General features: G+C 25.6%; 2 protein-coding genes across 3 annotated transcripts; one reads left to right on the top strand and one right to left on the bottom strand.

The window, feature by feature from the left end:
• Positions 1-324: 324 nt before the first annotated feature.
• Positions 325-21,667, bottom strand: LOC149031215 (uncharacterized). The gene is made up of 4 exons (XM_089176395.1): positions 21,378-21,667; positions 20,340-20,809; positions 1,474-1,672; positions 325-446 (listed from the first exon to the last, which is right to left on the bottom strand). Exons 2-4 carry the CDS (start codon positions 20,412-20,414, stop codon positions 325-327), a joined length of 396 nt encoding a protein of 131 aa, XP_089032521.1. The 5' UTR covers positions 20,415-20,809; positions 21,378-21,667.
• A 388-nt stretch (positions 21,668-22,055) lies between these two features.
• On the top strand, positions 22,056-24,735 carry peng (Pumilio and CPL domain-containing protein penguin). Of its 2 annotated transcripts, none has more exons than XM_089176497.1 (2): positions 22,056-22,561; positions 22,638-24,735. In XM_089176497.1, the coding sequence occupies exon 2, from the start codon at positions 22,652-22,654 to the stop codon at positions 24,551-24,553; it is 1,902 nt and encodes a 633-aa protein (XP_089032623.1). In that variant the 5' UTR covers positions 22,056-22,561; positions 22,638-22,651; the 3' UTR covers positions 24,554-24,735. The 2 variants fall into 2 exon arrangements, with proteins under 2 accessions (XP_089032623.1, XP_015171234.2); XM_015315748.2 differs by having other exon boundaries at positions 22,060-22,527.
• Positions 24,736-25,109: the final 374 nt, after the last annotated feature.

Genomic DNA, 25,109 nt, shown 5'->3' with positions numbered 1-25,109 from the left:
TAATTCGGTTTTCCAAGCTCAACATGCATCGTTGAATCCAATACTCGTTATTTCATTTTTTGGTTTCTGATTGTTATCGCATCTATAGTAGGATTTGTCATTTAAATAAATTGCACGACTAGGACAACAATAGAGAATAGCCAATATAGAAAATCAAATTTTCAATAAATATTTTCCGGTCACGTAGAATTTTTGTGGTTAGTTACCGTTATTAATTTGAAACGTATAAAAACGAACTTAACGGTTAATCCAATTAATTTTAAGAAACAGATGAATAAATATGTAAATAAATAGATAAATAAATGAAAAAAGTATATCAAAAACTCACCCAATTGATGGCCACTCTCCATCAGTCGTAGTAGTCGGTGCAGATGTACTTTTATTCGGTAAACTCAATCGTGGTCCAATTCTAAGCGTCATAGGTCGCCTTCTTCGCAGCGTATAATCTAAAAATATCAAATGGAAACAAAGTTTATGATAATATGCCACTTCCTAATCATAATTTCATTCTTAAATATGATATCGTTAAATAAAACATAGTTCAATGTTTATATAGCCATTACAGTTAATTTTGCTTTTAAAATCGAACTTTACGACTAAAAAATAACATTAAAACGAAAAATAAAGCAAAATGATTAACGTTGACGGAAAAGAAAAGAAAACAAAAATCGAAAAGATTTTCTAAAGCAAAGAGTAAAAGTTTAACAAAAATTCAACTTTCGAGGTAATTTTTTTCAAAGAATTTTTTCTCGAGCATCAGGTGTCTTCGTTAAACGTTCCATCGCTTTCCTTCTCTCTTTTCGCTAAATTTACATGAACAAACCTTTTGCTTATGTATAAGAGTTACCTTAATTAAATTGTTCTTCGCATAAAGAATAAAAGAACTTTGGTAAAACGTCAGTGAATACTTAGTCTTAAAAAAGCAAAAACCTTTGAAAAAGAAATGCCAGATTGAAAAATAATCTATCTTTTACTAGAAAAATTGCTTTGTAATTACGACTTGTCTAATTAACAAGTTTTTTTCGAAAAAATAACGACATGATTCTTGTGCTAACGCATACTATACTGTATACCTAATTACAAACCGGCACAAGATTGTAAATCCAACGGTAAGTAACAAGAGAGCTTAGTCGTTTATTTTAACACGTGTAAGTATCTAAATAAGTACGTGCAACAAAAAAAGGACAAGTAATGTTATATTTAAAATAAAATCGAACGCTTTTGAAGTTAAAGAGGCATGATAAATTCAATACGTATACCTTGTACTTCATGCATAGTTCATTTCAAGGAAACGAGAGAGGGGGTTAGGAAAAATAATGTTACCAAATAAATAACTGGATCTTTTTAACGAAAAAAAATCATCATTTTGAATCATGAATTCATGATGCTAAAGAATTTCTTTAGAAAAAAAAAAAAAAAAAAACCAGAAAAAAAAGAAATGAGAGAGATGCGAGATTATTGAAAAAGTCTAACCATTCGCGCAACAGAGAGAGTTACGTCCTTGAAAAACGTGCGGTGACAAATACTGAGGATGTGGATGCGTAGGAGTTGCTGGGGTGGTCCTGCTGGAGACTGGGGACGCCATCCAGGGTGGTGCGACATCCCTTATCGTATTTTCCTCCGTCACGGAGATGGGTATCTCATTGGTCACCCGCACTTCTATTCCAACCGTCTGCAAAAAAACAACATAAAACCAAAATGACCTTCTTTTTCGATGAGTCGATAATCTTTTGGTCGGTTCATAATGAAGTCGTTCAAAAACTCGTCTTACTTAAAAGCTTATATTTGACAAATATTAAATATCCTCTACAATCCTGATAATGAACACATGTGTAAAATTTATATACGTTCTCACTTCCTAACATCTATTCAACACAAATACGAAATTAGTTAATGTAGTTTAAACTTCTATCATATCTAAAGCAACAGTCTTTTAAGTAGTACTCATTAAATACCTTAAAATAGAAAATTTGAAATATTTACAATGATAAAGTTATCGTTTAATCAATAAAATCTATATTAAGTAGAAAATCTAAAACAATTATTTAAAAAATAATTTAATTTTATATATATATATATATATACACAGTTGCGTGTGATAAAATTGTAAAGGATAGATGTTAAAGATGTTTTTATATTAAAGAAAAAAAGAAGCTTTATCAGACTTTATCGATACGAATATTTTCCATCGAATCGGGGAAAATCATTGGTGGATAAAAGAAGAAGGGGAAAAAAAAGGTCGAGAATAAATTTGAACAAGCAAAATTCGAATTTCGTACCCCTACGATAAAAATCAACCAGTTTACTGTAGTCAATCAAAAAGACAAACTGCTTCTTAATACTAACTCGAAAGAATAAAAATTTGTATAAAGAAAAAGATAAAATATTCTTTACTTGAAGGGACAATTAAGATACTTTCATTTTTTCATTAAATATTTTTCTATCAATCTTAGTATCAAAAGTAACATAATTTTCTGAGTATTTTCTATTACATATTATATTCTCTAAGGTATCTCTTCTCTCTTTTAATATCATCTATAGGTTTTAATAATTCTTACTTTTCGATCGGACGCAACCTGTTGACTCCTGTATCCTCCCACGAGGAAAAGCAACTACTGATACTTCGAATTTAACACCATTAACGTTTAATTACATTACGATCGATTTTGTAATTATAAAGGTAGAAGGAGCTTTACTCATCGTTTAAGCAATAGAATAAAATTCTTATGGAAAATACCGTATTTTCCATTAACTCGAACGTTACATCGTAATGGAAACGTAAATATAATATATAATACCTATAAAAATAAATTAAAGATGGCTGTGCATTCCGAGGAAAGATATCTCGTAATGAATAAACGCTCAGAACTGTAATTGCATGAATTAAATACTTAAATTAAAACAGCTAGATATATAGATATATAGATATAAATTGATCGTTCAAAACGAGCATCAAACACTTACTGTTTAATTTTATCTATAAAACCTATCTTTCCTATAGATATCTACACATTTTTATATTCTATAGAAAAATCGTATTGATTAAAATTGAACGAGAGAATTGAAAAAGCACAACTAGCTATACTTTTTTTTTTCAACGTATACTTTTGTACTTAGACACGTAACTCGTTATCTGGACATTCGTGCACGTACTCTCTCTCCGTTTGTTTTTAAAGCATTCAAAACTCATCAATATTTCTCTTTTTATTTTTTACCCACTTTGACGACTTTCAAATCGTCTCGACGAGTAATCTCGTAACTTTGAAAGATACTCGAAACACGATATAAGTGTTATACAATTGCACACATATATTCGTTACTCATATCCTTTTATTTATTTATCTTTCTTCTTCTTTTATTTAAACTGACTGTAAAGTTGAATTTGTATGATTTGTAATGTCTCGTGATTTTTCCTATTCTATCGAGCATGTTTTTCTTTTTGAAAAAGCTCGTTTAATAGAAAAAAAAAAAGAAAAATTAAATAAAGAAATAAAAATCAATTCTCAACGTGATCTGGAATTTGAAATAGGTGATTATCGGAAGGCATGTTATAAACACAAATAAATACGCGGCAGCCTTCTTTTCCGATCAAATAAAAGCGACGGCATGACCAAAAGCTTTTTCTCTCTCATTTCACTCTCATTTCTATCCCTCTCTCTTTCTCCCCCCTCTCTTTATCCCTCTCACTATCTCATACGCATACGCACACACAGACACAGACACACGTATATAGACTATTTGTCTCTCTTTCTTCACCGTGCAAGCCCGGTAAATATTTATTCAGGATGTAGAGCCGTTCTATTGGTCTATGTCGAGTATACACCTTAATTGCATATCGATCGACTCCTTTCTACCGGCTTAACGATCTTCCACTTTCACCATAAGACTTCAGGATTTTGAAAGATGAGCAAAGGATATTAATAATAACTATTTTTCTTAATTAACCTATTTATGAAACTAATGTAAATAAATACGCGCGTGTTACCATATATATTATTTTTAATAAAGTATTATTTTTTTTAATATAAATAATACTTTATTATTATTAATATAAAGTTAAATATTAATAACTTTTATTATTTTATACTTAAAGTGTTACTTAAAATCGTACATTTTAATAATTATTAGATTTTTATCTATTAAAGTAAGAGTAATATGAAATATATTTTAGGTATATAAAATATATTATATATATATAAGAATAAAATGTAATAATATAAAATTAATTAAATTATAATAATATAAATATATAATAATAAAATATATATAATATTATATAAGTATTATAAATGTAAATATAATTATATAATATATTTTATTATATTTATAATATTATATTTATACTGTATTGTATATAATATTATATATATTATATTTATAATTTTATAAATATTATAATATATATTATAAATAAATTAAATTTTAATATATTTTATATTATTAAATTAATATATTTTCAAATTAATGTAATATATTTTAGGAATAGAAATATATTATAGTATATATAATTGTATATACTGTGAGTGTCCTTTAAAATCATACACCGTTATGATTACTAAATTTTTAATTGAAAATTAGTAATATACCGTATTTAAGATGAAAACAATTTAGAAATAAATACATTACTGTAATATAATTATATATTTAATAAATTTAACTTGTGAAATATTTTCCAACAAGAGTAAATTACAAATAAATATGAAAATAATGTACGAAAAACACCAATACTTTAAAATCATACATATTAAAATTATTGTAAAAACTAGGAGAATACACTTTATTTTCACTAGTATTTAAATGCTTTTTAGTATCAGAATTAGTTTAAAACCCATTAACACATACAATTTTATTCAGCTATGTATTTAGCTATTTGACGACTAACGTGTTAAAGTATGAATAATACAAAGTACATTTGTTTAAAAATGATTTTTTTCTATTAAATATAAATAATTAAACAATTTAATTCTGACATATTATTAAATGAAAATTTTCAATTCAAATTTATCATTAGCTAAGAACGTTAAAACAAATGTATATTAGTTTAAACAGACTTAAATATTATTATAGAATAAATTGAAGTGTTTGATTTACCTTAATTAATTGATAATTAATCGAAAAAAAAAAATGTGTATTGTAGTTCAAAAGCACCGAGTATAAATTCGACGTACCGTTCTCTTCAAAATTCAAAAGTAAACTGGCTCGTTATTTTCTGTTAAAGTTCTTTTATTCAATGTTGTTTTTATGACTTTCCGAAGTCTGTATATGAATATACAAAGTAAATAATATTCGCAATATATAGAATTTATACTTTTGAAAGGCACATAAACAAAGTAAAATTTTAATTGACTTTCATAAAAGATAACGATTCAGTTTACCGTTGGATTTCGAAGAGAACGATGCTTCAAACATATATACACATTTTTTCGATTAATTATCAATCTCTCAATAAAGATAAATATCGAATACTTTCATTTATTCCATTAAATATTAAAGATTGTTTAAACTAATATACATTTATTTTAACGTTCTTGATCAGTCATAACTTCGTCTTGAAAATGTTCATTTAATAAGATATCTAATCGAAAAATTTTATTAATATTTTAAGTACATTAATTGATATTCTTTAAACAAATATATTTCATATTATTCTTATTTTAATAGACAATAATCTAGTAATTATTAAAATGTACGATTTTAAGTAACACTTAACATTAAATATGTACCACCATTTTCAGTATACCTACTTCTACCACACTAGTCAAAATGACTGTTGTATAAAAAAAACAGGCTTTTTGAGATTTCCCACAGTCTTTATTTATTCTTAAAAAATATCAAAAAATGTTTTAATAGATAAATGGCTTTATAGACATTTTTACATTACACAATGCTTAATTATTTACAGAAACCAAATGTTCCATGAAGTAGAAATTTTGAATTAAAATGGCATAACCAGTCAAAATGACTGGTCTGGAATATCTAGTGTTAAAATATAATGAAAGATAAAAATAAAATGATGTTCATGAAATCTCATTATTGCGATTATACACGTAGATTATAATGTTAATACTCGAAAGCAAAAAGAACATGAAGAAGTAAATAAATAAATTTAAAAAAAGTATATAAAAAGAAAGAGAGAAAGTGAGTAAAAATAGTAAACGACTGTTTAATCGTAAGATGAACGAATCATTTTGCATATTTTACTCCACACTAAAAAGTCGTTTCAAACTAATGAATTCTGTTTAATCGTCACTCTTCCGTTTTCCCCTATCAAGAATCCCTTTGGTTATTATCCGAAAATTAAGTAAGGTGGGGTGTATTAATCAGATGAGAGTAAAACAGGGAAGTTTCGTCATAATTTTTCGTGCTTTCGAATTTTAAAGAAAAAAAATGATCCTTGAAGGAATTAAAAGAAGAAGAAGAAGAAGAAGAAAAAGAAGAAGAAGTAAAAATAAAGGGAAAAGAAGAAACAAACTAAAATGAGATGGAAAAGGGAATAATGGGGATGCATGTCACCGGTCTTTCTCCCCTTCGTTTTTCCTTCCGAAAAAAAATCTTTTAGAAATTACGAATTATTTATTCCATCCTCGTATCTTCTTCCATCCCCTCTTCTTTCTCTCTCTCTCTCTCTCTCTCTCTCTCTCTCTCTCTCTCTCTCCTTACTTTTCTACTTTTGAATTTTTTGTCTCCTCCTTTTTTCATTTTCTTTTTCCCCCTTTTCTTCATCTCTTCTTTCCCCTTGAGTCCAATTCCATTTTTTTAGCATATACTGTATCATTTTTTTTATTCGTCAAAAAATGCCGCAGGATGTTGAACGGTAGATTGGTGTTTGTTTCACGACGATCATCCAACTTCCACTTCTTTCCAATGTACGAGAAAAAAATACAGGAAAATCATCATTTAGAACTATTTCCAACATGGAATCACGTCATTTTTTTTTTTGTTTACTAGAATAAGTACTATATATTTTCAAAATATTCGAACGATTCATTCGTCAAACGAAAAAAAGAAAGTTCTTCGAACTGTGCTTTTTGAAGTTTATTACTATCGGTGAATAAAAACGATATTGCTCTTAGGGGAAAAAAAAGTGGATTTTATTAAATCCCTCTACGTCTCTATCTCTATCTCTATCTCTATCTCTATCTATATCTATATCTCTCTCTTTCCCTTTTTTTTTATTTTCCCCTACTGTCAATTATCGAGAAGCATCGACACGGTGAGTACATAAAAAGAGCACTTTAGTATCATTATACTAATAAAGAGATCGACTGTCAGATAAGAAGAACAGATTTTGTACGTAGTAGATAACGTATTACGTGCTGTAACCCTTTAACTGACCTCCTGTGAACAAAAATAAAACGATTCGATTTTCTAATTCGAATATTACAATGATATCATCCAAATCATTCTTATTCCATCTCAATTTTCTTTGACTTTTATTCTTTTTTATTTCATTATTCGTTTCTCAATGATAACATACGAATAGAATATTTCAAAAGATTGATTCTTCTTATTGGCATTGACTCGAATGTTCAAGGAAAAGAGGTTTTGATAAATTGTCAACCTAAAGAAGCTTCCATAAGAATAGATTTTATATATATATATATTTATTTAATAATTATTTTTATTATTATTTATTAAATTATTGATTATTAATATATATTCTTAAATTATATATTATTATATGTAATAATAATATTATATAATATATATAATATACAATAATATAATATAATAATATAATATAAATTATAATTATATATTATATTATAAATATTTATTAAATTATTATTTATTAAATAATATATATATAAATTCTATATAGCAATATTTATTGTATATAGTACAATTTTTTATTGTATATAGTATATATAATACTACATGATTATGTAGTAATTATATCCTATAGATTAGTATTAAGTATACTAGTAAATATACTAGTAATAATACTATAATACTATAGTACTAGTATAGTACTAGTATAGTACTAGCAAGATACTAGTAGATTATGTACTATATATAATCATATATTACTATTATATATTACTATATGATTATATATAGTATAATAGTATATATAATAACATATCCACTTATATATAAATATAGAAAATTTATAAAACATTAAGAACAAATTTTTATTCGAGAATAAAATTAGATTTATTGAAATAACAAAATAAAAAAAAGAACAACAAATGTATAAGAACAACATTCTTGATTTCTTTGGAAACTTGTAACGATAACGTTTCTTGAGAAATAACGAAATAAAGAAAGAAAAGAATTATTCGTAGGTTTAATCGGTCGCGTGGGAGTAAGGAGCTTAACTACGTTAACCGAACTCGGATAAGATTGACGTGTAAACATTGAAGCTGATAAAAAGTTAGCGGAACGCACTCAGGATTACGTGACAAATTAAAGGGTACAAGAGGTAACGTATATATATATAAAGAAATATTTTATTCATGAAGAAGAACCACATAAATGCATTTGTTTCATTTGTATCTTTTTCTCCTCATCATTTATCTCCAGTCCTTTCTTTGTCGTTAGTCAAAAAATCGATAAACTAATAATCCAATCTATGTATTATACACATATGTAATATATATATATATATATATATATATATATATATATATATATATATATATATAGCATTATCATCAGGATAATTAACAAAAGGTCAACCCTCAATTATAATATATCCTAAGCTTTTTCCTGTGGGAATTCCAAGTAGCTTCTTTACAATTTAAAAAAAAAATAAAAATAGAAACAGTAGCATTTGGTAACAAATATATCTTTACCTTTAATCACGTTATGCAACTTTCTATATAACACGGCTTAATCACTTTACCTTTGATAAACAGAAAGAGCTTCGAGTTCCCTTCGAATTCTCTATAATTCGATATATAAGTAAAGTAAATCCACCTTAAAAACATGAAATTCTTTTATCTACAGATTTTCAGTTCAAAGTAAATGGAAAAGTTACTTTATTTTTTTGTGTCCAGAATTTTCGAAACTTTTCAAATCCAGCTAGGATTTCTTTCTGGATAATTATATTATCGTTCGTGAAAAATCTTTTTGCGTAAATCGAAAAGAAAGTTTTAGAGTGATATTTGAATTCAACCAAATCGTGGACTTGTTATTTTTGAAAAAAATAATTATTAGTTCATTTCAACAACGTTTGCAACAATAATACCAAAATATTAACTTTACGATAAAATTTGTTCGTTCTCATACAAAAGATAAATATAGGAAAAAGTTTAAATAAATAAATAAAAAAAAAGATTCCTCAATATCCTTGAATTTAAAACTGTCGAATGCATACAGCTGTAAAAAAACTTAACAGTATGATTCTTTGAAAATCATACGATAGCGAGAGAACGATAGGAATTTAATTGTTCTCTATGTTTCTTTCATTTTATCACCAAGTATCTTTTTTCCACGCGAATAAATAAATAAAAGTATTTTTCTATATATCCTCTTATAAATGAAAAAAATCTCTATGGAATATTGCAATCGTAATACTCCACAATATGTTATAACATGAGTATCTCAAAATAACCAGAGAAGACAAATTGAACTATAACGCATGACAAGATTCAGTATCGTGGAGAGTAACATGGGACAAAGCTGAAGGATTTCTATATACCGAGAAGCTACAACTGCAATAAATGTCGAATAAAATATCTTCAAATTCTTTAACTTTGTATGTAAATATTTATGGATATATACGATAAACATCATGTATTGCTCAAACATTTTCAACCGTACATCTTTTATCATTTTAGAATTTATTATTACTAATATTATTATATAAAAAAATTTCTTTTGCAAAATAACGATAATTAAGTGCATATAATTGTTTATCAGTAATATAAGTATATTTACCGATAGTATAATAGTTATATCAAAAAGAATCTTTTATTAAGAATTTTGGAAAATTTCAAACAGGCGTGTATGATAAATTCGAATAATTATTCTAAAGATTTTAATAAAGAGTTAGTAAGTAAGTTATCGATTAATTTATCATAGGAATAGTTAAAATTATACAAAATGGATCAATGGATTAACCCGTAATTTTATTATTTATATAAATAATAAATTATTAATTAAATAATATAATATATTTGTTATTTATTATTTTTTTGTGAAAATTTCAAAATAAAAATCAACAAAATATCGAAATATTGCATATAAATCAGGGTGAAGGGGTAAAACGCTTAATGGAAAATCATTTGATGAATGACAAATGCATTTCATGAATTCCATATCTATTATATTATTATTCCATATTATAACTTTCTCAAAACAATTCTCTATTTGACGTAATGAAAAGGATTTCTCCTAACAACACACAATGATATAATACCTGTAACAATTATTTCAACGATGATTGTTCAGTTTACTTCAGCAAAAATATATCCTTTAATTAGGTATGATTGAACGCATTTATATACCCATACCTTCGTTCGTTTTAATCGCGATATATTTCACTCTCATTTCGCGATTAAACCACGAAATTTGCAGACAAACGAAAGCTAGTAACAAACCATATTGCTTTTAGAAAGAGTTGATCACTATCATTCGCATATAACATTGCGTCATTCGTTTGTATGACGCACACTCTCTCTCCCTCCTATTTTTTTGTACCTTCAATTCATAATATAAATTATCGGACTTTAATATCAATAAATAAACGATATAAACTAAAATATGATATGACGTACGCTCTCTTTTTTTTAACCTTTCAATTCATAATAAATTAGCTAATTTGAATATTATTAATTAAAGATATAAAAATTTGATGAATGATATAACGCATACATCAAATTTTTTTCCCTGCCAACTCATAATCAATTCCGCAAATTTAAATAATAATAAATAAATAATTTGTATAAATCCTAATAGCACAAAATATTGAAAAATATTGAATACAAGTGTATTTAATATTAAAAAGACATTGAATCTCTTTTTAATATTAAATACACATGTATTCAATATTTTTCAATATTTTGTGCTACTAGAGGATGAATTGATACACGTAAAAATTTAAATAAGTGACATAATAGTTCGTTATCATACAATTAAAGTTATCCAAATACATTGTCATGATATACTTGCTTTGTTTATAAAATGAAGTACATTTGATAAACATAAATTCTAATGGCACGTTTAATATTCGTTCATAAATATCCTACTGCTTAGTTGCACATGGTTAAATATGAGGAAAAAATGTATATTCCGAAGGCGGAGCATGATGCATTAAAATGATAATAAATAAGAAAAAAATAATAATAATAACAAAATAGTAAACAGGGCGTAAATACTGCGCAAACGAAGGAATAACCTATGTACTATACATAAAGTAAAAGGGTAAATGTGAAAAGAAAAAGAGCCATCCGACACAAAGGGGAGCCAGCCCGCATTTGTGTATGTTCTGCAGAAACATAAAAGAGTACGGGGATGAGGAAGGAGAAAAAACGACGACGAAGAAGTAGAAGACGAAAAATTATCAGAGATGTTGCTTCCAACATGTCGAAGAATTCATATTGATCTCTATTATATAATCTTCCATTATCATCTCTCTCGATGTTTGACGTTAATTAAGAAATGTGATTATCAGATACGCCAACTCAAATATTTGTAAGAACTCTTTTTATGTGTGTATAATATTATATACATTTTGTCTTATAACTTGTTTACATGTTCGTATAAAATAAAATTAATAACCAACTAAATGTTAATAATAAACGTCCTTAATTTTTAAAGGTAATACGATATAATATTTTCGAGAAAAAAATCATCTGTGATGGAGAATAGACTTTTGTATAATATTTTAATATATATAATTAGAGTACATACTATATATTATTATACATATAATAATATAATATATATTTATATATTAATACTATATTATACATTATAATATACAATATTATAATATTATATACTATAATATATATACTATATTATATATTAAATATTTATATATTATTATTACATATAATATACTATTTTATAATAATATATATTATTATATATTTTATAATATTATATATTAATGTATTTATGTATTTTATATATTATATTGTATTATATACTAATGTATTATTTATATATATATTATATGTAATATAATAATATATTATATATTATTATATAATATATAATTATTATACATATAATATAATATAATATTTTTATTATAATATATGTAATTAATATATTTATTATAATAATATAATTAATACATTACATATATATATATATATAGGAAATCAAAGAAATGTGATTTAAAAGATAGAATACCTTTTTGTGACAAAAAGGAGCCACAAAATATTACCAAGGATTACTTTATATTTCGAAAAAGAATCTCTTGAAGAAGAAAAAAAAGATATTGGACAAAAATCCAGACTAATGGTACCTTTTTTTTCACAACGTACCTAACACTTTTTATCAACTGTATTCCCGTACTGTCATTTCTTTCCAAGCGATGAAAGTGTCTCACAGTAAGAGAACGATGACGAGTTGAAAACTACGTCCTATAACTTTCACGAAATTTTATATGAAAGGTAAGGCTTTAAAGAGGTTTTTGTCCAAAAAAAAAAAAGAAAAGAGAAAAAAAATTAAGAAATCCGTATGAAATTATTCGCGTTTGAATTTTTTGTCTACTTATTGCATTAAATTGAAAAACTAACATGCTTGAAATAATAGCTGGGATTTTTCTGTATTTTTTTTTTTTTTTAATTTTACATTATATAGAGATTTTTTTTTTTGACAGTTTTTGATTTATCATATGCAATATGATACGAAAGCATGCAAAACATATAATAAAATTGCTACGAATTCATAAAATCCGATGGTAGAAAATCTAGGTATTTATACATATTACGGATTAGTCGCTGAATTATTCGAAATATTTTGTCACATTTCTTCAAACTAAGCTTTTTATACTGGATATAAAAAAAAATTGTTCATGTCTTATGTAAAATAGATATGCTTTTAATGAAAATAAAAAAAAAATATATTCTTTCTTTTAACACTAGATATACCACCATTTTCAGTATACGTATTTTTACCACACTAGTCAAAATGACTAGTGTATAAAAAAAAATGCTTTTTGAGATTTCCACAGTATTTAGTTACTCTTAAAAAATAACAAAAAATCTTTAACAATAATAATTTTAATATATAAATGGATTTATAGACATTTTTAAATAACAAAACGCTTAATTATTTACAGAAATCAAATGTTACATGAAGTAGAAATTTTGAATTAAAATGGCCCAGTCCAAATGACTGGTCTGGTATATCTAGTGTTAAAGCAGATATAAAAAATAAAAAAAAGAGCATTTCAAACATCTATTATCAAAAAATTATATTAAAAGAGAATATATATGGATTGTATATATATAGATAGATAGATAGATCTGGTTGATTTATGTTCATTCTGTAAATATCTTCTCAATCGATCAATCCTAGCGTGAGTAGAGCACACTGATCTTTTCGTATCTTTTTAAATATTAAAAGTACATTACTTAATCGAAAAAAAAAGGTTATTCAATTTCAAAAAGTATCTAGCCGAGTATTTCTCTTACTGACTGTACATCAACGTTAAAATGTTTGTTTCATAAGCTTAATTTTGAAATCGTTTTAAACGGATTGCATACATCCCTTGTACACTGTAAAAGAAACAAACAAATTCATTCAATGGAAAAAAAAAAAGAAAATCTTCGATTTTAACGATTAAATTTTATCCCCAAGGAAACAAAAAAAAAAGAAATAATTAGTAATAACTATTATCGACGTTGATAACATTGAATAAATGTTACTTTAAACAAAAAAAATTGACAGATTAATTTATAAAAAAAAAAGTTAAAGATATCACTGGTGGATTTTGTGATTTTTTACAGAGTGAAAAATGCACAAATTCTCTGACAAAATTTAAAATAGAACATCTGTTTAATATACTGAAATATAATATACTCAAAAATAATAATATATTTTATTGAAAATTTATACAACAACTCGAATGAGATTGAAATATATTCAACATAAATAAATATCTATTAAAATATTTATCAATTAAGATTTATCGAGCAAGGATTTACGAATATGTTAAATATTTACATTCGTAGAAGATTTTAGTGAATAATTGCCGCTTTGAGTTATTTACAAAAAATGCAATTATTTTGTCCAAAAAATAACGTCAAGCACGATATCGATTTTCTATAAACCCACAGTTATTTTTTCTCTCATTTTTATTTTCATAGAACGAATATTAATCGTGAACATTTAACATACGAATAATATGACAACATGTTTTATTTCAAATGGATAAAGGAGTACTTTAAAAATGATTTATCTTGAAAAGTGAAATGTTTTTTTTTATCTTTTCATTATAAAAATGAAAAATCAAATTGAAAGTATTATTGAGATTAGTCGATTTAATTGAAAATAATATAGCATAATAAATCACCAATTGTATACCAATAAACCAATAACAAATTACCTTTTTGATTTTATATCATTTAAATTTTAAGTTCAAAGCAAACCACAACTGGAAAAGTAACGAACTATTAAAAAGCCAGTTAGACTAGCAGAGGACACGAGTAAACTCTTGAAACCACAAACCCATATTGAAATTGCAAATGTTATGCTTTTCAAATGATGAGAAAATGAGAAGAATATTTGGTTTGACGATAGAAAATTGATAAATTGTTAATTAAAAAATAAATAGATAAATAAATAATTAAAAAAAAAACTATATTTTATATAATATATTTTATAATAAATATATAATAAGATATATTTTATTTTATTATAATAAAATTTATATATTATTTATTATTTTAAAATAATAAAATATATTATATTTTATATATATATTATATAAAATAAAATATAATCCCAAACAAAATAAATCAAATATAAATAAATATAAATAAATTTTGTAATAAATTAAAAAATAATAAATCAAAATAAAATTTAAAAACATACAAATTGAAAACATTGATATTTCTCAAATATATATCGACAAAACGAGATACTAACATACAATTCACTTGGGAGCAAACGAAATACGAGTAAAAGTACGAGTAAATATGGTAGAGTTAAAATAAGATCGTATTTACAAATCAAATACTCATACAAATTTTGTCAAATATACAAATTTACATAAATCTAAAAATAATTCTGGATATTATTATTATTATTATTATTATATCTCAAATAGTTCATATACTAGAATCCTTTAAAAGCAGAGTATTAAACAAGTTGTAAGATTCGCTGTTGAACATTTTTCACCAAGTAAGATCATGATGAATTAATTAAATACTCTTAATTTACGATATAATTAATAAGTCAAATGTGTATAAACTAAACGTCTTCTATATGAAAGGAAACAATAAAAGAATTAAATAACCATAGTAGCACAAAATATTGAATACATGTGTATTTAATATTAAAAAGACATGAAATCTCTTCTTAATATTAAATACGCATGTATTCAATATTTTATGCTACTAGGGAAAGTTATTATAATATAACAAAATAAATACGAAAAAAATTAATTAATTTCTTACAAAACAGAATCAATAATTTCTTTTACAATTAGTGTTATTTGACAAATTTAGAAATACTAACAATAAGTTTCGAACGTAATACATATATGCAAGCAATATGAATTTCGAGAGATTTCCATACGATATAATTTAGGATATACTCGACAAAACGACAAACCATTCATAGAAATTAATGAGGTCAAAGTGAATATACTATACAAAGCTCAAAAAAGCTAGCCACGGAAAACATTACCTTCAACCATTTCATTATCAGTATTACGTAGAGAAACAAAGTCTCCTTCTAGTTGCATTCATGGATGCATGAAATTGTATGGGAATATATATGGAAGAGTAATTATTAAACGCTTTTTGTTAATAATAAAACAACCGAATTCTCGTCATTCGTTACATTCGTTAATGAAAAATACCTATTAATAATTTATAACTAGATTTCAAAGTAAAAATGTATGACAAAGTTAACAATAAATGCAGGATACATAAATACCATAGATATTAGAAATATTAGTATTCTAGTAGATAATAAACAATTAATAAGATTTATTTAATAACAAGTTTCATTTTAGTTTTGCATTTGTAGTATTAATTGTTACAAATACGCATATGCATACGTAGAATGGGATTAAAATTAATTTACATGATAATTTTCAAATGAATATTTAATCATATCTTTATTATAATTAAACCATTGATTAGTTTTTCCTAATACTCTTTAATAAGTCATCTATTAGATAATGTTTAAAAAATAATAAATATATGAAAGAATATACGTTTAACGAGAGAGTATTTTTTAACATCAAATTATACAATTATTTCGATATAATTAAGCTTAAAATACGAGCTTTTTCTAAAGAAGTAGTTGATTGCGGTATATAATAAGGGATAATAAGGAAACCTTTATTTGTAACAAGCAAATCTTTTAAAAGCAGCTTGAATGGAATAGAGTTACTATTAGAGAAGAGTTAATTGAAAATAAATTATTAGAGAAAATGATGATGTGAAGATATAATTTACTGTAAAATAATTATTTAGTAAGAAATTTCTTTATACATATGTATGTAACATAGTACATAAACATACACTCAAATAATTATATAGAGGCGAAGTAGTTAAAACGCTTTATGATCTGACATTCTGAAAGAAAGTAGTATAAATCGAAATTTTAACAAACTGGCATAAGTAATAATAATCACGTATTCTATATTAATATTTAACTCTATGCGCGTGACAATGATAAAATATCGATAAAAATGTTCGCATCAGCAAGATGTACTGTGAACTTTATAATATTAAAAGCGTAAGCTTTTTCAGAGGTCACCTTGTTTGAAATCCTTTGAATACTTTTTATCTGTAAGCTGATTTCTCATATTTAAGCATACCTTTACAAACTTTTTCAAATTCGTTCTTATAATATCGTTAATTTATCATTAAGAATTTTGTACGATATCGTGAAAATGTAAATAAGAAAGAATAAGAAATGTTTGTGTGAATCATAAGAAACATTGATCAAAAACATTGAAGGGATTGCCGTGAAGAGGTTAAAGGTAAAAGAGATATAAAATAGCTGTGGTAAAAGCTTTTACTAATTAAATGAACGCATTTGTAAAAGTAACAAGATAAAATATTAAAAAAGAATATCATAAAATCAACTAATTATAATATAATCACAGAAATATACCAATTAACGAATTTTTTTTTAATTTCAATTTTACATAATCTTTTACTCTTGAATTTAAAGAAACGAACTTCGAAAATTCATCTTTCTTAATCCAGTTCTCTCGTTAGAGAACCATATTTAAAATCATCATCCAATTAATTTCTATAACTTACTTTTTTTTTCAATAAAATTCGATATAACTGTTTCCACTTTTTTTTTCGTTAGGATTATTCGAACAAAATGATAAATGAAAAGGACGTGAGAAAAAATGATTCTTTTATATGTTTGTAATGATTTAAATGGATGACAAAAAATTCAAGTTATTTTTCAAAGAAAAATTCTTTCGATCAGACACTGGGAATACCCAACAACCAGCTGAAAAGATTCAAACGGGAATTCTACTGTCCGTTATAAAACATTGTAAGAGATATATCTATATATATATTTATATTCCCAAAGGAGAGAGAAGCGCTTCTGGAATCGAGAATTTTTTTTTGTTATTCGACAAAGGGAAGACGATATCTCTGATTTTTATTTTACGACCAAAGTTTCACTTCGATTTTCAATATCGGACAAACTCTTACTTGATATGGATAATGATTACAAATTATGCCAAACGTTTCAGAATGCATTACTTTTGAAAATTAATAAAATAATAATATTTAACGATAGAAAATGTTTACTTATATCAATGATTTAGATGAAATTGATTAATCAGGAGATATCAATCACTCATACCTACGTGTTTGTGATAAAAGTACGACGATGAAGGATACGTGAAAGCAATATAAAAAAAAAAAAACCGGGAAAAATGAATTACGGATTGACGTTGACGAACATCAGATATATATCGATAAGTTTATAGAATGTGTGAGATGAGGGTATCGTCAAGACATCGTAGAGAGCGATGAGGATCCTAATTAGATTATTATCTAATAGAGAATGTTAGGATGCGAATAAGCGGACGACGGAGAAACTGGCAATAAAGCAACTCACATACGCAAGCGGTCGTCCTTAAACTCTATTAAGGTTGTTCTCTTCCTCTGCGTTTGCAAAAGTTAACCCCACTAATTCACCTGGTCGTATTTTCTGTCCCATTTTAGTGATTAAAAGTTTATTCAAAAGATAAAGATAACACACGTGTCGATAACGTGAAAATTCCACTTGAAAATCATGAATATTCATAATGTTTAATCCTTGAAAATGTCATATGAAAGGTACCTCAGTTATAATATTATGAATTATTTGAAGCAGACGTGAAAAAAGAAAAAGTAAATGCACTTAACATCAATCGAATATGAGACGAACGTCAATTTCTATCGACTAAAATAACACGTGTTTCTCTAACGGAATACAGATTGACTTCGTACAAGCTGTTTTTGTAGAAATTGACAATCATACATTGTCTGATGTCTCAGCTTACAATCAGTCCTTCATTCACGCGTGCAGTAGCGTGAGGAATACAACGTAAACATGTATACCTGTGTATGCCTTTGCAAACATACGCATATCGATACGATGAATCGAAAGAAGAGAAAGGATTATTGTTTTAATGCAATTTTAGTTCTTTTTGTCCATGAAATCGTGCATGTCACGGTATTGAATGACAGCAATAAATAAAACGTTAAATTTCGTAGAAGATCTTCCAAAAATCCTGGGACAGTCAAATATTTCAAAAGAAAATATTTAAAAAAAAATTTCAAACTAAACTCTTATATTTTTTTTAAAAGTTATACTATTTTTTAAGTTTAATAGATAATAAATATTATTTATTGAATTAATAAATAATTTTTAATTATTATTAATATTATTTAATATCATTTATTATAATTTATTATTTATTATTTATTAATATTATTTATTAAATTAATAAATAATTTAATAAAACATTTATATATATGTAAAGCGACCGTTATCCTTTCGCTGATCTATTAAAGCGCGGGCAATTTAAATTAAAAAAAGTATACTTTCTTTACATATATATAAAACAATCGATTAATGATAATTTTATAATAAAAATTGTTTGAATTATGAGTTTTCAAAGATGTATGTAGATGCTTAATAGTTTTATCTAAACATTGGGACAATGCCAATTGAAAGACGTCAATTGGAAAATCCAACAAACTAAACATCCTTTGAAGACATACACACACAAAAGTGAAGTCTAACCATACAACTTCCACGTGATTAATCTTACAATAAGATAAAGCTAATTTTTGTGATAGTACATCTTTAAAAGCTCCAAAATGATTAACAAATTAATAAGTAATACAACTCGTAGAATTTTATTTTCTAATCAATTCATGTTAAAAGCTATCTTTTATTAAGTTTCTTCCAAAGAATTTCCACCAACGAGTTTCCAATAACATTTGTATGAAAGGCGCATTATCATGACAGATATATAAATATCTTTAAAAAGATAATATTATTTCATAGAATACTTAACTGAGTTAAGCATGACCTGCACGTGAACCATTTAATGATCAGTCGTTCGTAAATAATTAGATTTTCCTTAACACGTTTTCTACAGTTCACCTTGTCATTATTTATGGTCTTACTTATATATTTTAGTTAGAGAATAAAATTGAAAAAAAAAGAAAACAAAAATCTTCAATAAAAAAATATCATAATCTTATATAAACCATTTATATATATATATAACAGTTATTATATAATGTTCACCATAAATAAACATTCATTATGTATTCATATATACAGTAATTCCTCCACTTATGCGAGTAATTGATACGACGAAAACAACTCTTAAATGAAAACCCCGTAAATAAAACCATGAAAAGCAGTTTCAAATATGAATTCCTATCACATTCTCAAATATGTATTTAGCTTTTACTAGGGATGAAATAAGTTTAAGGGATTACGAAATAAAGTATACTAAGAAATCCCTAAATTTGTTTTCACATAATTCATCATGGTGACATATGAGTTTTAGTAGCTTAAAACGAGTTAAAATAAATTCGCGTAGGTGGATGGATTACTATACTTATTACGATTAGGGTAGAGATATAAAGGGACAATCAAATTTTGCGGAAATTGTAAGACAAACAAAAAACAATGATAATAATAAATGAAATTGTACTCACGTGTTGCATCGGATATGCGGTGCTACCGACGAGAAAGTCCCATGCCCACGCGAAAATACGCGCGCAAATGTGCATTGACGTCACTGCCACCTTGGATGATTTCCTTGTTTTGTTCTTTGTCGTCGATGTAAGTGTATATAGAATACTCTCAATACTATTGATAAGTAATGGCGCCGAATTGTCGTTCAATTTCCCGCGCTAATCGAAAAATTCGTTTTTCTTTTCACTTTCGTATTTCGTTTCACGATAAATTATACTTGTTCACTTTTCAACGATAAAACTTCTTTAAAAAAATGTCCACTTGTTTTTCGAAATATATTTCCATCGAATTATTAACGCCCATAAAAATACAAGATTCTTGATAAATGTATATTTATCTTAATCTTTTGAGCGTCTTTAAGAATAAAATTGAAACATCGATTTCAGATCAAAGTACCACCGAAGTTGATATCTTCCTATTTTGTACCATCCTATGCAAAATATAATTAAATTCTTTGATGACCTTGAAAAAACTAATTCGAAGGAAAATCTTTGCAGATTCGCCCATTCCGTTACCACAATTCAGTTATAACTTTCGAAGAGAAAATGGATTGGTCGATCGATCTTTAACTCGATTGGCTAGTACAGATAAATAAGAGACATTGACTAAAATCACAAGCGCGAAATTGACAATCTATTTGATGGTGATAATGTTCACAATCAGGAAAAATCGATTGATCGGTAAAATCGAAAAATTACACAGATATTTACTTTTTCGTTTGCCTTCCTTTTTTCTTTTTCTATTATTTGTTTTCTCTTTATTTCTACCCGTTCTACTCGAGTTTCTTTTTAACTGGGTTAATTCGTAAAGGTTAATCAAACGTACAAATCACTTTGGATCACTCGTTGAAAGTACGGGCAAAAAAAGTCAAGTTTCGAAGAACAGAGCTCGATTAGAAAGAATTTTCTTTGTCCTATTTACGATTAAAAGTAAGACGAATGTTGGTGAACCAACTTGTTGATCCATCCTTACCACTATAATCAAAAATAATTTCTCACCGATGAAAGATAATTCTTTCTTTAAAATTCACTAATATACATATATACGATTTTCGTAAATGATTTGAAATCAATTAGGATACATTTTTCCATTTGTTTATCATGATAACATTGTCAACTTTGATAATAAAAATAAAAAACGTCATTTATTTCTTCTTTAAAAATTAAATTAACACGGATTTAATAATATACAGAGTTTAAAAAAATTTACACTGTATAACAATTTTTTTAAAAGTTAAGTCAAATGAATAATCACGAAACACGCGAAAAATATAATTATCCCACCGAAAGGTTTGTGCAACACTGAAGGGTAGAAAACCGCGTGTTTCTAGCTACTCCCTGAGAAGCGTGAAAAGAATGGTGGTGGGGGAAATTGCGTGTACCCTATGCGCGGCAATGATATGTATATGGACAGTTATTTTTTTTATATTCCTTTATGCTTGTATATAATATAATTAGCTTCTAATATTATCTTACATTTTCATATTTAAATAATAAGTTACTCAGAGCAGTAAACATTTATTTTTAAGTCATAAATTTATATACGATACAATGTTTTTTGCATACTAACTCGAATACATTATATTTTATATATAATACATTTTACAAACAATTAAATTTATTATTAAAAATTGGTAATATAAAATTCATATTGCCTTTGACATTCTTATAATTACAAATGTGTGTACTTGTAACAATAAAGATATGAATTAACTATGGTAATTGATCAACTATTTTTTTCAAATAAATGTTGAAAATTTGAAATAAGTCATTAACATTTTGAATTATAATAAAGTAGTTAAAATTAAATATATGTTAATGTTTTGTATAATATGTACATATTTGATTTATGTTTTTGTAATTCACATTTCTGTTCATTATGATGATAATAATTTATGTAAAATTTACAAGAATACACTTTACTAAATTGTATCAATGCTAGTATCGCCCCTAGTGGCGGAAAAGGTATTTATTTACTTTTCCTTTGGTTTTCGTTACTGTATTATTACGACCATGTGACTGGACTACACGTGTTTTATTTTACTATTGAAACAATAGTTTATTCTTGAAATATTGTGTTACATTTATTATTTAAATATTTGTACTTATTGATTGAATTAAAACTTTTTAGTGCAATTTGAGACTACAGGTAATATATATATATATATTACATATATTTTAAGGTTAGGATCATTCTCAGTATATCTTATAATTTTTTTATTTAAATTGTATTAATCTTATTTATTTAATTTTCCTAAGTGTTACACTCAAATATGAAACGAAGGGAACAAGAAACTTTGACGAAAACGAAGAATAAGAAGGTAACTAAGACTTCAACCAAATTAAATGATGATGCCGTTTCAAAGAAAGTAAGTGTAAAAGGTGTCCAAACTAAGAAAAAGGATAAATCAGATAATACTAAAAAGGAGAAGAAAATAAAATTTGAAAAACCGCTGTTAGAAGATTCGCCAAAAGCACGTAAAAACAATTTAAAAGATTTACGTAATTTGAAGAATTTAAAAAATAAAAAGAAAATTACTAAAGATGATATTGTACCAATGCAAAAGGAAAATTGGAAGGATTTTAAACAAAAGAAAAAAGATTTAAAAGAACAGAGAAAAGAAAGAAAATTAACTGATGTATATGAAATTTCTATTCGAGCTAAGAAAATAAGTGAAAAATTACGTAGAAGTGATTGTTCATTAGTAGAAAAGAAGAAGCTGAGTGAAGAACTGCACGAATTATTCAAATCTCATTATAACAAAGTAGTATTTACTCATGATACATCGCGTATAATTCAATTGATAATCAAAAATTGTGAACCTAATACGCTAAATGCTATATTTGATGAGTTGAAACCATCCATCGTAACTATGACTCAATCAAAATATGCTAAGAATTGTGTTAAAGTTTTATTAAAAAAAGGATCTTCGGAACTAAGAAAGAATATTATTTCAGAATGGTACGGAAATGTAATTAATTTAATGAGTCATATTGTTTCCGCTCCTCTTATCGAACTTGCATATTCTACTTGGGCTACGAATGAAGAGAAAATAAATTTGAAACAAGAATTTTATGCTGATCTTTATAAGAAATGTAAAGATAAAAATGTAAAGGTTCTTACAGATGCTTTTGAAAATGCAGATGATATGAAATCTGCAATATTATCTGCTGTAAAAACGAATATAACTAGAATTTTAAATAAGAACTTGATTAATTCTGTGTTACTTCAAACTGTTATTTGGGAATATTTGACTAATTGTTCAAATACGGATAGAAGTGAATTGATAGTAATGTTAAGAAATGTAATAGTAGAATTATGTAAAACAAAAATGGGTACTAAGGTTGCTATGCTTTGCATATGGCATGGAACTAACAAAGACAGAAAAATAATTATGAAAGCTCTTAAAGAAAATGTTAAAAATATTGCCATGTCTGAACACGGATATATGGTATTATTAGCACTTTTTGATTCTGTCGATGATACTGTTTTAATGAAGAAAATAATACTCTCTGAAATTCAAAAAGATTTAACAGAAATAGCATTCAATGAATACGGGAAACATGTTATTTTATATCTCGTAGCAAGAAGAGATCCTCATTATTTTCCACCAAGTATAGTAAAATGCTTAAGTCAAGGAGATAATAATGAATCTAGCAAAAAACCAGCTAATATTAGAGCAAAAGAACTTCATGAAGCAGTTATAGATACATATTTAGAATCAATTGCTTCGGAAACAGCAAATTGGCTTTCAAAAGGACCTATTATAATGGTTACTCTTGCCATATTAAAAGCAGGTTCTGGAGAAAAATTAAATTGTGCATTTAAAGCTATCGCTTCTTTTCTTACCAATACAGAATCTGAACAAGATCTTATAGAAAATCCAGGTATACATATGATATTAAAAAAACTCATTCAAAATGATAAAAACTTAGAAGCCAAAGGAGAAACTACTTTTGGTGCAACATTAATTGACCGTTTAACAATAAATATTCTGAAACAATGGATAAAATTTAATAGAGGTTGCTTTTTATTAATTTTATTAATAGAAAATGAAACTAAAAAAGTTATTAATAATTTAATATTACAATTGCAAAAAATATTGCAAAATATCGAAAAAGAACAAACTACAGGAGCATCAATTTTACTTGGAAAGTTGAAAGAAAAAAAATAAATGTGAAATAATTGTTATATGTATATATAATGGATTTAACCAAATAAAGGTTTTAGAAAAATGATTTTTATACTGATAATGTAATGTTTTCAATTTTTTTACATAATTAATTATTTTATGTAAATTTTGAGTGTATACATTAATCACGTTATATCATTTGATATTAAAAAAGCTGACCTACATTTTGTCTTCATTATTATAAATTAAAACACTATCATAATCACAAAATGCATTTGAAATATAATAAACGATATATTATTACATTACTCATGAAATTTATAAAACAAAGCTTTCAGAAATTTAGTTTCAAATGATGGCAATCTAATATGATTATTGATTAAAAGCCTTACCTTTGGTAACAGAAAACATTAAATATGTAGGAAGTTTTTACAGAATAATATTGTGCTATAACATTCGTTATATTTTGTCAATTACTGTTTTTCTGTTGATAATAGTAATGACATTAATGATTGGAATTATGCAATACACTCACCAAATGAACAACTAAGAACAGCAAAACTAAATTTTAATTAACTATTTATCCATAAATATTAAA

Source organism: Polistes dominula, unplaced genomic scaffold, assembly GCF_049000335.1.
Source record: "Polistes dominula isolate Pdom_NZ unplaced genomic scaffold, Pdom_raw_medaka contig_25, whole genome shotgun sequence".
Classification (NCBI taxonomy): domain Eukaryota; kingdom Metazoa; phylum Arthropoda; class Insecta; order Hymenoptera; family Vespidae; genus Polistes; species Polistes dominula.
The sequence above is the reverse complement of the archived record's forward strand: the minus strand, read 5'-3'. Positions and strand labels throughout refer to the sequence as shown.

Bases quoted from the DNA above. Each gene is read 5' to 3' on its own strand.
- LOC149031215 (XM_089176395.1), bottom strand. From the start codon at position 20,414: ATGCACATTTGCGCGCGTATTTTCGCGTGGGCATGGGACTTTCTCGTC. The intron at 1,673-20,339 runs GTGAGTACAATT...GTTTTTTTGCAG, and splicing joins CCGCATATCCGATGCAACAC to ACGGTTGGAATAGAAGTGCG. The intron at 447-1,473 runs GTTAGACTTTTT...TGATATTTTTAG, and splicing joins CTCTCTCTGTTGCGCGAATG to ATTATACGCTGCGAAGAAGG.
- peng (XM_089176497.1), top strand. From the start codon at position 22,652: ATGAAACGAAGGGAACAAGAAACTTTGACGAAAACGAAGAATAAGAAG.